The sequence below is a fragment of the Nothobranchius furzeri genome, chromosome 6, assembly GCF_043380555.1.
Source record: "Nothobranchius furzeri strain GRZ-AD chromosome 6, NfurGRZ-RIMD1, whole genome shotgun sequence".
NCBI lineage: Eukaryota > Metazoa > Chordata > Actinopteri > Cyprinodontiformes > Nothobranchiidae > Nothobranchius > Nothobranchius furzeri.
In genome coordinates, this window is record NC_091746.1 from 59,781,426 (window position 1) to 59,795,971 (window position 14,546).

The 14,546-nt window shown below is 52.0% G+C and overlaps 2 protein-coding genes across 2 annotated transcripts in view; both read right to left on the bottom strand.

Moving 5' to 3' along the window:
- The window catches only part of LOC107372650 (ryanodine receptor 3-like), a 47,156-nt gene extending 36,033 nt beyond the window's left edge, over positions 1-11,123 (bottom strand). The window contains exons 1-7 of the mRNA XM_070551980.1: positions 10,495-11,123; positions 9,786-10,041; positions 9,569-9,696; positions 9,329-9,390; positions 3,329-3,465; positions 1,664-1,729; positions 691-768 (exon numbers count right to left, since the gene is read on the bottom strand). Of these exons, the coding sequence (XP_070408081.1) occupies positions 691-768; positions 1,664-1,729; positions 3,329-3,465; positions 9,329-9,390; positions 9,569-9,696; positions 9,786-9,812 (498 nt within the window). The 5' untranslated portion in view covers positions 9,813-10,041; positions 10,495-11,123. The remainder of the gene's footprint in view (positions 1-690; positions 769-1,663; positions 1,730-3,328; positions 3,466-9,328; positions 9,391-9,568; positions 9,697-9,785; positions 10,042-10,494) is intronic.
- Positions 3,204-4,366, bottom strand: LOC139070337 (ryanodine receptor 3-like). Its single transcript, XM_070552395.1, has one exon. The coding sequence runs from the start codon at positions 4,047-4,049 to the stop codon at positions 3,750-3,752; it is 300 nt and encodes a 99-aa protein (XP_070408496.1). The 5' UTR covers positions 4,050-4,366; the 3' UTR covers positions 3,204-3,749.
- Positions 11,124-14,546: the final 3,423 nt, after the last annotated feature.

The window sequence follows — 14,546 nt, forward strand, 5'->3', positions numbered from 1 at the left end:
ACCTCTTCCTTGCTCCCCCACGCCTGCTCCCGGACCCGCTTCTACTGATGAGCCCATGCAATTAGGCCACCTTCCTCCAGAGGAGAGACAGCGACGGTGGCGCGAGGGTCTCTGTGCCTATTGTGGCTCCTCCCACCACAGACGCCTGAATTGTCCATTACGTTTGGGAAACGAAGGAACCCACTGAGTATCGGGGTCGCTCAGCCTGGGTCACCTTCAGCCCCCGCCTCTTCAAATAGACTCCTTCTTCATGTTACCCTCCTTCATGGTGAGGCCTCACTCCAGATGCAAGCGCTGGTGGACTCGGGGGCTGCTGACAATTTTATGGACATGGATCTGGCTAAGCGCCTACGGATCCCCATGACCCCCTTGGAGAGAGTTGTGCCAGTGACCTCGGTGGACGGTAGGCCTCTCCAACCCTATCCGGTCCAAAACCGAACCCAGCCACTTCAGATGATTGTCCAAGGCCACAGAGAGACCCTCCAGTTCCTGATCATATGTGCTCCCTCCTCTCCTCTAATCCTGGGATTTCCCTGGCTCCGTCTCCATGACCCCCGGATTTCCTGGTCCCAGGGCCGCCTTTTGGAATGGGGGACCCAGTGCCAGGCCCACCTCTCTCCTCCTCCATCCATGCCAGACTGCCCGACCGGTGACCCTGGCCCAACACTGCCCAATCTGCCACTGCCCTACCGGGACCTGGCTGCGGTATTCGACAAGCGGCGTGCCACCACACTGCCGCCTCACCGCCCGTACGACATGGAAATCAAGCTGCAACCAGGAACCAGTCCACCCCGGGGGCGCCTTTTTTCTCTCTCTCCCGCCGAGTCCAGAGCCATGGAGGAATATATTGACCAGGCCCTCCAGCAGGGTTTCATCCAACCCTCGTCGTCCCTCACGTGCCGCAGGCTTATTCTTTGTGAGGAAAAAGGAGGGTGATCTCCGCCCCTGTATAGATTACAGAGGACTGAACAAGATCACAGTCAGAGATCGCCATCCTCTGCCGCTCCTCACGTCCGCCCTGGATGCAATCTCCCAGGCGCGGATTTTCACCAAGCTGGACCTCCGGAGCGCCTACAACCTGATCCGTATCAAAGCTGGAGATGAGTGGAAGACGGCGTTCATCACCCCCACCGGTCACTGGGAGTACCAGGTGATGCCCTTCGGACTGTGCAATAGCCCCGCCGTTTTCCAACGCTTCATCAATGATGTCCTCCGTGACATGTTGGGACGGTGGGTGTTTGCCTACCTGGATGACATTCTGATCTACTCCAAGTCAGAGGCCGAACACCACCACCATGTTCGCGCTGTCCTGACCCGGCTCCTGGACAACAACCTGTTCTGTAAGCCTGAAAAGTGCTCCTTCCACCAGCGGTCCGTTTCATTCCTGGGCTACCTTATTTCTGACCAAGGTCTAACTATGGACCCTCAGAAAGTCCAGGCGGTGAAGGACTGGTCCCTACCAACCAGCCTGAAGCAACTGCAGAGTTTTCTGGGTTTCTGCAACTTTTACCGTCGATTTATCAAAGACTTTAGCACCATTGTAGCAACTCTCACCTCTCTCACCCGACCGAGCCCTCCTGGTCAGCCGTTCCGGCTCACCCCAGATGCCGTTCGGGCCTTCCACTACCTAGTCGCTCGTTTCACATCGGCTCCTATCCTGCGCCATCCGGATCAGGCAGTCCCTTTTGTGGTCGAGGTCGATGCTTTGGATGTCGGCGCCGGTGCCATCCTGTCCCAAGGCGGCCCAGATGACAGGCTACATCCCTGCGCCTACTTCTCCAGGAAGTTTTCCACCACCCAGCAGAAGTACAGCGTAGGGGATCGCGAGCTGCTGGCCATAAAATGGGCGTTGGAGGAATGGAGGCAGTGGCTTCTGGGCACCACTCAGCCGTTCACCATCTGGACTGACCACCAGAACCTAACCCACATCCGGTCCGCCAAGCAGCTAAATCCTCGCCAGGCTCGCTGGGCCCTCTTCTTCGAACCCTACGAGTTCCATCTCGCCTATCGCCCCGGGACTAAAAACCAGAAGGCGGACGCCCTCTCCCGCCAGTTCACGCATTCAGCGCCCACGTCCAAGCTGGCGCCCATCCTCCCGGAGCATCGTTTCGTGGCCCACCTTGGGTGGCCGTTGGAGGAGGCCATCCAAAACGCCCTCCGGGATTACCCAGCGCCGCCAGAGATCCCCGCCGGTCGGCTCTACGTCCCCGCGGCCTGTCGCAGTGAGGCGTTGGCCTGGGCCCACTCATCACGCCTGTCTGGTCACGCGGGCTTCTCTCGGACTCTCAAGTTCTTGAAACGGGCTCTCTGGTGGCCACGTATGGAGAGGGACGTTAAGGAATTCACGAGCGCCTGTGACGTCTGCGCCCGCTCTAAGGCTTCCACCCAGGCTCCGGTTGGCACCCTCAGACCTCTTCTGGTGCCCAGCCGCCCCTGGTCCCATGTGGGGCTGGACTTTGTCACAGGTCTCCCGCCGGCCAACGACCTCGACACCATCCTAACGGTCACTGACCGGTTTTCCAAAGCTGTTCACTTCATCGCCCTCCCGGGCCTTCCCTCGGCCCGACGCACTGCAGAACTGTTTCTGGAGAATGTGGTGCGTCTCCACGGGTTCCCGGTCGATGTGGTCTCAGATCGTGGTCCCCAGTTCACGGCCCGTTTCTGGAAAGCCTTCTGCCATCTAGTGGGAGCTTTTGTCAGCCTGTCTTCTGGCTACCACCCACAGACCAACGGTCAATCGAAGCGGGCAAACCAACAGTTGGGCCGGTACCTCCGCTGCTTTGTCTCGGCCCAGCCCTCGCAGTGGCCTAGGTACCTCCTCTGGGCGGAGTTGTCTCATAATCTCCACACCTCCTCAGCCACTCAGATGTCCCCTTTCGAGGTCTGCTATGGCTACCAGCCCCCAGTCTTCGCCCACCAGGAACCCGAAGTCGCGGTGCCAGCCGCTCAATCCCTGGTGAGACGCTGCAAGAACGCATGGATCAAGGCGCGGGCCTCCATTACCCGGGCCACCGCCCGTTACTCACACCAACACCTCCGCAGGCACCGCCCGGGTCCCTCCTATGCTCCAGGGGACAAGGTCTGGGTGTCCACGGCAGGCCTCCGGGTCCGTGCCGGTTCCAGGAAGCTCGCTCCCCGGTTCCTCGGGCCCTACCCTGTGCAGGAGGTCATCAACCCGGTCACGTACCGGCTGCGGCTGCTTGCAAGCCTTCGCGTCCATCCTACCTTCCACACCTCCCGGCTCAAGCCTTACGTGGAATCCCCCCTCCTGCCACCTCAGGCTCCAGCACCTCCGCCGGCCCGCTTCCTCGACGGGGAGCCCATCTACACAGTCCGGCGCATTCTGGACGCTCGCCGCCGGGGTCGGGGCTGGCAGTACCTCGTAGACTGGGTGGACTACGGCCCAGAGGAACGCTCCTGGGAGCCGGCCCGCTCCATCTTGGACCCTGCCCTCATCTCGGACTTCTGGGCCCACCGAGGTGGCCCGGGGACTTCTGGAGCCGTCCCTGGACCGGGGGGTCCTGTCAGAGTCCAAGCCCCCAGGCCGGGCTCTCCCAGCTGACCGGCTTCAGTCTTGGACCACATTACCCAGCATGCCCCTCGCGGGGATTCCCTCCATGTTGCACCTGCGTCAATCCATGTCTATATATGGAAGACGCCACACCGGCTCTTCACTCAGTCATCGTTCCACCGTGATCCATGATCAGAGTATTCCAAAGCTACTACAGCTAAACCTCCACCTTTCCTCCTCAGACCTCATCCGTCAGCCTTTCCAGTACCGCTTTCAGCCAACCGTATGTGTAATAAAAGCTCTTACTCCCGAACCCAGTCTTCGAGTCTGACACCTCGCTCTTGTTGTAGAACTTCCTGAAGAAGTTGAAGGCCACCACAGTGTAGAGGTAGACGACCACAGCCAGCAGTCCCACGGTCAGCACCAGCTGAAGGACACCGTTCAGACATTTCGTTAGTGAATTCAGCATTAAAGCAACGTCACAGCAGCTTCTCTTGTCTGGATGAGGAATCTGACGCCGAGTCTTGGTTTGATGCATCAGTATTTTTACTCAAAGATCAAAAAGCTGAGCTTTTTATTCACGTTCAGGCTTTAAGGATCTCCAGGCGTGCAGAAAATAACATTAAAGGTTTAGCTTTTAGCTTCTTTACACCTGAACTGGTGGTTTAGGTAACAGTATCTAGGTTAGCTCGACTGGTTTAGACACATTCTTGTTTTTCTAATGTGACCCTCAGTCTGATCTACACACAGGTTTCAAATCTTTTGTTTTTAGAATAACTAGCACAGACTATTTAACCAGAAGGTTCCCATTGAGATTAAAAACCTCATTTTCAAAGTTTTCGAATCCAGGTTTTCTATATTCATTTCATTTTGCATATATCAAACTTGTTAAAGTCTGGAGTGGTGCCCTCACAGCATGATCTTATTTTGGGTTTTTCAGAAGTTTAAAGTCTTCGTCTTCGTCTTCCTCCGCTTATCCGGGTCCGGGTTGCGGGGGCAGCATCCCAACTAGGGAGCTCCAGGCCGTCCTCTCCCCGGCCTTGTCCACCAGCTCCTCCGGCAGGACCCCAAGGCGTTCCCGGACCAGATTGGAGATGTAACCTCTCCAACGTGTCCTGGGTCGACCCGGGGGCCTTCTGCCGGCAGGACATGCCCGAAACACCTCCCCGGGGAGGCGTCCAGGAGGCATCCTGACCAGATGCCCAAACCACCTCAACTGGCTCCTTTCGATCCGGAGGAGCAGCGGTTCTACTCCGAGTCCCTCCCGAATGTCCAAGCTCCTCACCCTATCTCTAAGGCTGAGCCCGGCCACCCTACGGAGGAAACTCATTTCGGCCGCTTGTATCCGCGATCTCGTTCTTTCGGTCATTACCCAAAGCCCATGACCATAGGTGAGGATTGGGACGTAGATCGACCGGTAAATCGAGAGCCTGGCTTTCTGGCTCAGCTCCCTCTTCCCCACGACAGATCGGCTCAGCGTCCGCATCACTGCAGACGCCGAACCAATCCGCCTGTCGATCTCCCGATCCCTCCTACCCTCACTCATGAACAAGACCCCGAGATAGTTAAACTCCTCCACTTGAGGTAGGACCTCTCCCCCGACCCGGAGGTGGCAAGCCACCCTTTTCCGGTCGAGAACCATGGTCTCAGATTTGGAGGTGCTGATCCTCATCCCAGCCGCTTCACATTCGGCCGCGAACCTACCCAGCAAGAGCTGAAGGTCAGAGCTGGATGAAGCTAGGAGGACCACATCATCCGCAAAAAGCAGAGACGAGATTCTCCTGCCACCAAACTCGACACACTCCACACCACGGCTGCGTCTAGAAATTCTGTCCATAAAAGTGATGAACAGAACCGGTGACAAAGGGCAGCCCTGGCGGAGTCCAACCCTCACTGGGAACAGGTCCGACTTACTACCGGCTATGCGGACCAAACTCACGCTCCTCTGGTAAAGGGACTGAATGGCCCTTAACAGAAAGCCACCCACCCCATACTCCTGGAGCGTCCCCCACAGGGTGCCCCTGGGGACACGGTCATAAGCCTTCTCCAAATCCACAAAGCACATGTGGATTGGTTGGGCAAACTCCCATGCCCCCTCCATCACCCTTGCAAGGGTATAGAGCTGGTCCACAGTTCCACGGCCAGGACGAAAACCACATTGCTCCTCCTCTATCTGAGATTCAACTATCGATCGGACCCTCCTCTCCAGTACCTTGGAGTGGACCTTTCCAGGGAGGCTGAGGAGTGTGATCCCCCTATAGTTGGAACACACCCTCAGGTCACCCTTCTTAAAGATGGGGACCACCACCCCGGTCTGCCACTCCCTAGGAACAGTCCCCGATGACCACGCAATGTTGTAGAGACGTGTCAACCATGACAGCCCTACAACATCCATAGCCTTGAGATACCCAGGACGAACCTCATCCGCCCCCGGGGCTCCGCCGCTGTGTAGTTGTTTGACTACCTCAGCAACTTCTGCCCCCAAGATCGGACAGTCCATCCCCAGGCCTCCCAGCTCTGGTTCCTCCTCGGAATGCGCATTGGTGGGATTGAGGAGCTCCTCAAAGTATTCCTTCCACCGTCCGACTATAGCCTCAGTTGACGTCAGCAGCTCCCCATCCCCACTGTAAACAGTGTGAGCGAGTTGCTGCCTTCCTCTCCTGAGGCGCCGGACAGTTTGCCAGAACCTCTTTGGAGCCGATCGATAGTCTTTCTCCATGGCCTCACCAAACTCCTCCCACGCCCGAGATTTTGCCTCGGCAACTGCCACTGCTGCACCCCGCTTGGCTATCCGGTACCTGTCTGCTGCCTCCGGAGACCCACAGACCAGCCACGCCCTGTAGGCCTCCTTCTTCAGCCTGACGGCTCCCCGAACCTCTGGTGTCCACCAGCGGGTTCGGGGGTTGCCACCACAACTGGCACCGGTCACCTTACGACCACAGCTAGCAACAGCCGCCTCGACAATCGCAGAGTGGAACAAGGCCCACTTGGACTCAATGTCCCCCACTGCTCTCGGGACGTGGTCAAAGCTCTGCCGGAGGTGGGAGTTGAAGACCGTCTTGACAGGTTCTTCTGCCAGGCGTTCCCAGCAGACCCTCACTATGCGTTTGGGTCTGCCAGGTCTACGCGGCATGTTCCCTTGCCATCTGATCCAACTCACCACCAGGTGGTGATCAGTTGACAGCTCCGCCCCTCTCTTCACTCGGGTGTCCAAAACGTACGGCCGCAGGTCAGATGATACGACTACAAAATCTATCATCGACCTGTGACCTAGGCTGCCCTGGTATCAAGTTTACCGGTGGGCATCCTTATGTTCGAACATGGTGTTCGTTATGGCCAAACTGCGGCTTGCACAGAAGTCCAATAACAAAACACCGCTCGAGTTCTGATTAGGTGGGCCGTTCCTCCCAATCACACCCCTCCAGGTCAAGCTGTCATTGCCCACGTGAGCATTGAAGTCCCCCAGCAGGACAATGGAGTCCCCTGATGGAGCACTATCTAGCACTCGTCCCAGGGACTCCAAAAAGGGTGGGTACTCTGAACTGATATTTGGCCCATAAGCACAAACAACAGTCAGGACCCGTTCCCCGACCCGAAGGCGCAAGGAAGCTACCCTCTTGTCCCCCGGGGTAAACCCCAACACACAGGCAGAGAGTCTCGGGGCTAACAAAAAGCCAACCCCAGCCCTCCGCCTCTCACCCGGAGCAACTCCAGCAAAGTAGAGTGTCCAACCCCTCTCCAGGTCTCGGGTTCCAGAGCCAATGCAATGTGTCGAGGTGAGTCCGACTATATCTAGCCGGTACCGCTCAACCTCTGCCACAAGCTCCGGCTCCTTCCCCGCCAGCGAGGTGACGTTCCATGTCCCAAAAACTAGTTTTCTTGTCCGGGGATTGGACCGCCAAGGCTCCCGCCTTGGTCTGCCACCCGATTCGCATTGCACCGGACCCTTCATGTTCCTCCTGCGGGTGGTGGGTCCACAGTTGGACGAGCCCATGTATCCGGTTCGGGCTGGGCCCGGCCGGGCCCCATGGGCGAAAGCCCAGCCACCAGGCGCTCGCTCACGGGCCCCAACCCCAGGCCTGGCTCCAGGGTGGGACCCCGGTAACCCTCCGGGCCGGGTACTCCGACTCTTCGTTTTAACCGCCATGAAAGATCCTTCGAACCGTTCTTTGTCTCACCCTTCACCTAAGACCAATTTGTCATGGGAGACCCTACCAGGGGCACTAAGTGCCCCAGACAACATAGCTCCTAGGATCATTAGGGCACTCAAACTCCTCCAGCACAATAAGGTGACGGTTCAAGGAGGAGTTTTTATGCCTGTCATCGACTAGTCGCTGTCACGTGATAATGACCGGCAAGATGCAGCCCTCGGAAAAGACAGCAGCCTGCTGTCAGCAGGTGACAAGCTCCTGCGCTCAGGGGGGCAACGCGCTGTGTCAGAGCATAGGTACTGACACGCGATCGTTCATGTCGGTTCATTTCCTTTAATGTTTTCTGTCTTTTATTTGCGCCTGATGTGTTTCGCTGCTGTGGAGCGGGGCACATCACCTTGTCCTCCGACGCACAGATCACTGATGCGGCCGCCAAGCAGGGAGAGCTCCGCTGTTTTCGCGGTCGGTAGATCTGCCTCCTGAGCACGGCCACAATCAGGTGTCGCCACCTCAAAAATTAATTTAACACACGATCGTTCATGTCAGTTCATTTCCTTTAATGTTTTCTGTATTTTATTTGCGCCTGATGCGTTTTGCTGCATGCTGTGGAGCAGGGCGCTGCGCGCATCACCTTGTCCTCCGACGCAAATTCCACTACCTCCGCTCCGCTCCGCTCCGACACAAACGCCGGAGCAAAATCAGTCCCGTTGTAGTCAATCAGAGCAATTCTACTACTGCAGCCGTGCTCCGGCAGTGCGGCGCCGTGCGCCGCCCTCTGTTCCGGCAAAAATAGAATCGATCCTATTTTCGCCGGAGCACCTCCGCAGTCAATGGACAGAAATCACAACCGCCCAACAGGAAAAGGAGCAAGTACAACTTCCTTTTTTCACAATAAATCGATAAACAAAAGGCGTTTTTTGTTTCATATGCACAGGTTTAACAACTTTTAACAACGATCAATGGCGGCTGAACTTTAAATGCACAAAAATAAGCCATAAATACAGTTTCTACTGTCAAAGTAGTCGCCCTTTGTTGATCCAAACACTGCTGATCTCTCAACACAAATGATGGGCAGATTAAACAGTTCATTTCGATGCTTCTCCCACACAACGGGTGTTTGGATCTAACTTCCGCGTTTATTGCTCGGACTGTATGATACGGCCGCCAAGCAGGGAGCGCTCCACTGTTTTTGCGGTCGGTAGCTCTTTTAGAACTGCAGTTCAAAGGTAACTCATAAGGTCAATATATATGAACCCAGGTAGCAGTTTTTCTTTAGGATTGAGAGGAGATGCAGGAAGATAATAAACAGGCAGGACAGAAAAATAGTCAAATAAAAACAAGTTAGTTTTTGTACCTGGTGGTTGCAACAAACAGACACCATTGAAGGTAATCAGAAGTGAGGAACAGAAAATGAAATAATTATTTTAATGTTTAGAGCAGCAGGAACTCCGAGAGGCTGCAGGCGCATCAGTGAGTTTGCAGCCGCTGCGCAGGGGGAGGGGGGAGAGGGCTGAAGCAGAAACTACCGTTGTTAAAAGAAATGTGTTTAACTTTGAAAATGTGGGCGCAATTTTAATTGTCAAAAACTCCAGTGAACCATTAGTTCATTTTGCTCAAATAGAAATAGAGGCCTGCCTCTAATTCTGGCCCTCCTTCCAATAAAGGCCTGGAGCTTGATGAGCTTGAGTCAAATACAGGCCCGGGCCTGTATTAGAGGATTTACGGTACCTAGTTAGAAACATCAATGCATCAACTTTTTTGGAGCAGAGATTTGTCACAACTGATTTACTGACCCCATGCTGACATTTTTTATTTTGAAAAGACACTGTCCTGTTTTGTTAAATCTAAAAATAAAAGTAAAAAACCTGCTAGTGCAGACATTCTAAGGCTGGGGTGAAGTTCTCACCAGGAAAGCAGAGAAGCTTCCTTCTCCACGGTCTCCACTGTGGGGTCAAAGTCCAGAGCGCTTTTATCCAGACCTAAAAGCTGAGCGATGCTTTCAGCTCCGTACATGTCGCCGTATTTGTTGATCACCTACATGTGCAGAGGGAGCACGGTGTCTATCAGCAGCTCAGACACAAGTCCCACTACCAATCAATTTTCTTGAAAGTCTTCACACCAACCTTGCGCTTGATGAACTTGTATTGCATGTGAAGATTATAGCTGGTTGCTCAAGAAGAGCAATCACTGCAGGGCGTCGGGTCAGGACAGCAGTTATATGTTCAGGAGAGTGGGAAATAATTTGCGAATGTCCAGCTCCTTAGTTGACTTTGAATTCTTCTTTAATTAGGCACAAACATTCTCCATACAGGTATCAGACTGGTTTAGAAGCAGATGCAGAATACAGGGATGGATGTTTGTGTGTGTGAGTGTGGTTTCCTACAAGAAATAAACAAATACAGAATATTCAATAATTGCTTATGAGTAATTATTTCTCATACAACTAAACATGTGGTTACAAAAGGGAATTATACATATCAAACATATTTGTAGTCTTCATAAATTAAGGAGCTGACCAAAAACTACTTAAGAAACATACAGCTTAAACCATACAACTAAGAATTTCCCTTGTCAATAATGAATCAATGTATTCAGCACACAACACTAAAGACATTTCAACCCGATAGCACTCAGCTACAACAGTAACAGCAACAAGAGAGGCCATTCAGAGCTTAACTGTGTATGCTAACCAGCTAGGAGTTGCAGATGGCTCGCCGTTGGCCTCCTCATATTAACCGAAAACAACCTCAAAACGCCTCATAACAATCATAGGCAAGTAACAGGTGTCTCAGGTGTTTCAGAGCAAGGTATAGCTAAGAAAGGATTACTCACTTTCAATGGACGCACACTAATGGCTGGAAAGGGTTATTTCCTTGGCCTGCCAACACCTCTCTGAGTTGCAAACACTCAGATCCATACATTAATGTGCTGTGATTGCCACCTAGTGGTGGAATAATAAACTACAGGCAAACGTCATTGTAAAGAACCCTGCACTAATCTGAAAATAAGTCCAATACAACAATCTTTGCTACAGCCGCCCCCAAATTTTGTAAGCAAATTTGACTACTAGGTGGGTTGACTGTCTTGGGGTAAGGCAGGCAGCTTGATGAGACGAACAACTGGGCGAGTGTAGGTTCTGTCTTTGACTTGAATCACAGCAGTCCTCACGCGTCCATCCGCTCCCGGTATGACAGACTTCACAGTCCCCACTTGCCAGAGGGCTCTTGGTGTTTGCTGATCAACGATGAGCACCACAGTGCCTACAACTATGTCATCCTTCTCAGTCTGCCATTTTTGCCTGGATTGTAGCGTAGGAAGAAAGTGGCGGATGTAATGCTTCCAGAAGTGATCCGCCAAGACTTGAGAATGTCTCCACCTTTTCCGACTTAACAGCTCAGACTCAGGATAGACTACCTGTGGAAGGGATGAATCAAGCCTCCCCATCAACAAGCAATTAGGTGTCACTGGGTCCGGATCTGCCAGGTCAGAAGAAACATAACCTAGGGGCCTGGAATTGCGAATGCCCTCGACTTCAATGAGGACTGTCATTAATACTTCTTCTGGTGTTGACTGGACTCCCAGAGTTGTAAGAAGCGCAGTCTTCACTGATCTTACTTCTAGCTCCCAAGACCCTCCGAAATGTGGAGCATTGGGGTATGAGGTTCCGAATGTGCCAAAAATGTGTCTATGTATTGTCTCAGTCTGTCGTTACTCTCTGTTGTCTCGTGCTGTTGTCTGGTGCTGTTGTCACGTGCTGTTGTCTGGTGCTGTTGTCACGTGCTGTTGTCTGTTGCTGTTGTCACGTGCTGTTGTCACGTGCTGTTGTCACGTGCTGTTGTCTGGTGCTGTTGTCACGAGCTGTTGTCTCGTGCGGTTGTCACATGCTGTTGTCTGTTGCTGTTGTCACTTGCTGTTGTCTGTTGCTGTTGTCACGTGCTGTTGTCTGTTGCTGTTGTCACGTGCTGTTGTCTGTTGCTGTTGTCACTTGCTGTTGTCTGTTGCTGTTGTCACCTGCTGTTGTCTGTTGCTGTTGTCACGTGCTGTTGTCTCGTGCTGTTGTCACCAGCTGTTGTCTCGTGATGTTGTCACGTGCTGTTGTCACGTGCTGTGACAGCACATTTGAATACATAGACACATATAAATACATAGACACATTTAAATACATAGACACATTTAAATACATAGACACATATAAATACATAGACACATTTAAATACATAGACACATTTAAATACATAGACACATATAAATACATAGACACATATAAATACATAGACACATTTAAATACATAGACATAGACACATTTAAATATATAGACACATTTAAATACATAGACATAGACACATTTAAATACATAGACACATTTAAATACATAGACATAGACACATTTAAATACATAGACACATTTAAATACATAGACACATTTAAATACATAGACATAGACACATTTAAATACATAGACATAGACACATATAAATACATAGACACACATTATAGCAATGCAGTGCAGTGTGCGTACAAATACATAGACACGCACATAAATACATAGACACACATTACAGCAACGCAGTGCAGTGTGCGTCCAAATACATAGACACGCACATAAATACATACACACATTTTTGGCACATTCGGAACCTCATATTATGGGGGTTAAAATGGAAGCGGATCTGTTGAGCAGCGAGTTGGTCCTTAACAACTGGTTCCATGGCACGGAAAGCTTCGTGAAGCTCCTTACTCCCTCCTCTGAAATTAGTGCCTTGGTTTGACAGGATCTCGTAAGGCTTTCCTCTTCGAGCTATGAAACGTTGGAGGGACATTAAGAAGGAATCTGTGTCCATGTTTGGTAGGAGGTCTAGATGGATAGCACGTGTAGTAAGGCACTTGTATAGGATCCCCCACCTCTTTTCAGTACGTCGTCCCACCTTTACAAACATAGGACCGAAGCAGTCGACTCCTGTTGAACAGAAGGCAGGACAGAACAACCGCAAACTGGAAGGGGGCAAATCTGCCATTCTGGGGACTTGCGGGGTTCCTCTCCACTTCCTGCAATCCACACAATTGTGCTGGTGCTTCTTGACAGCTTCTCTTCCTCTCAACAGCCAGTATTTCCTACGCAGCTCTGCAAAAACACGTTCCACTCCAGGATGATTCAACAGTTGGTCATAATACTGGATCAGGAGCTTGGAGATTGGGTGAGAGGCTGAAAGGAGGATGGGATGTAACACATCTGAACTTATGTTTTCACATCGGCGCAGTCTTCCTCCAACACGGATTAGGCCAGAGATCTGATCATATTCAGGGGCAAGAGTGAGCACTCGGCTAGTAGATGGAAGAGCTTTGCCAGCTTTGAGTAACATCATCTCTTCATGGAAATCTTCCATTTGTGCATGTCTGAGGAGGGCAACCTCAGCTTTGTGATAGTCGTCCGCTGTTGGAGACTTGTCATTGGCCGCCCCATGGAGAACTCTGACTGTAGCTTCCAGTAGCTCTTGGAAGGTCTTAAACTGCTTAATGTCAGGTATGGATGGATCGGATGAAGTAGCTGTCAGTCCACAAAACGCTGTGCTCTTCAGTCACCTCAGTAATGTGATTGGCTGGTATCTTAGGCCACTGCTCAGGTGACTGCAGGAGAAAGGAGGGGCCATGTGTCCAACAACTCTTCCCAGTAAGTTGGGCCAGTGTTTTTCCTCTGGTGATATCATCTGCGGGGTTAGTTGCTGAGTCAACGTAGCGCCAGGCTCTGACATCCGATAACTCCTGTATCTCTGTGACCCTGGTGCCTGCAAACACTTTATATCTGCAGGTGTCTGATTGGAGCCAGTTGAGCACTGTGGTGGAATCAGTCCAGTATACCACCTCGTGTCTTGATGGTAAGCTCCTTCAGCAGCACCGAAGCCAATTGTGCCCCGGTTAATGCACCAAACAACTCGAGCCGGGGTATCGATAGTTGTTTCTTTGGAGCAACTCTGGATCTAGCAGCCAAGAATGCCACTTGAACTTTTCCATCACCACTGTCACTGCGCAGATACGCCACAGATCCATAAGCACGCTCGGATGCGTCACAAAATATGTGGATACTCTGAATGGTGGTGCTCAGGCCTGTTCTGGGTTCTGTATAGCATCTGGGTAAGGTGCTCTGGGACAAATGTGCCAGCTCCTCTGCCCATGACTTCCAAGCTCAGAGCAGATCTTCAGGGAGATTGGGGTCGTCCCAACCTCTCTTCTTGTCCCAAAGGCGCTGCACAATGATCTTAGCTCTGGTTGTATATAGAATAATATATCCCAGAGGATCGTATTGTTGAGCAAGAAGTCGATAAAAATTGCGCATTGTTGGTTTGGGAAGTTCAATGTTGTGCTGAGTGTATCTGACTTACACTGCCACAACAGTCCAAGTGTACGTTCTTGTGGATTTTCCATTTGCTGGGTGAACCAGAGTGTATTGCTCTCGGACCTTGATTCCTTAGGCAGGTGTTTGATGACATCTGGAACATTGCTGGCCCATTCTCTGAGCTCAAATCCACCATTCAGAAGTAAGCTGTGTAGTCGGTTCACTAGCTGCTTGGCCTGAGTGGCTGACTGAAAACTCTGAAGACAGTTATCGACGTAGAAACAACGTTCTACAGAAAGGCGAGCATCTTCTTCTGGTGCAGTATGTCTCTGGACATGGGTTTGCAGCGCAAAGGTGGCGCAAAATGGACCACACGTTGTTCCAAAGGGAAGTACTTGCCACTCGTAGATGGTAGGTTCTTGGTCCACTTAACATCTCGCCACAGAAAATGAAGAAAGGGTTTATCCTCCTCTAGCAAGCGGACCTGATGAAACATTCCCTTCACATCACTGCTGATTGCTACTGGGTGTTCTCGAAACCTGAGGAGGATTC

Bases quoted from the DNA above. Each gene is read 5' to 3' on its own strand.
- LOC139070337 (XM_070552395.1), bottom strand. From the start codon at position 4,049: ATGCATCAAACCAAGACTCGGCGTCAGATTCCTCATCCAGACAAGAGA.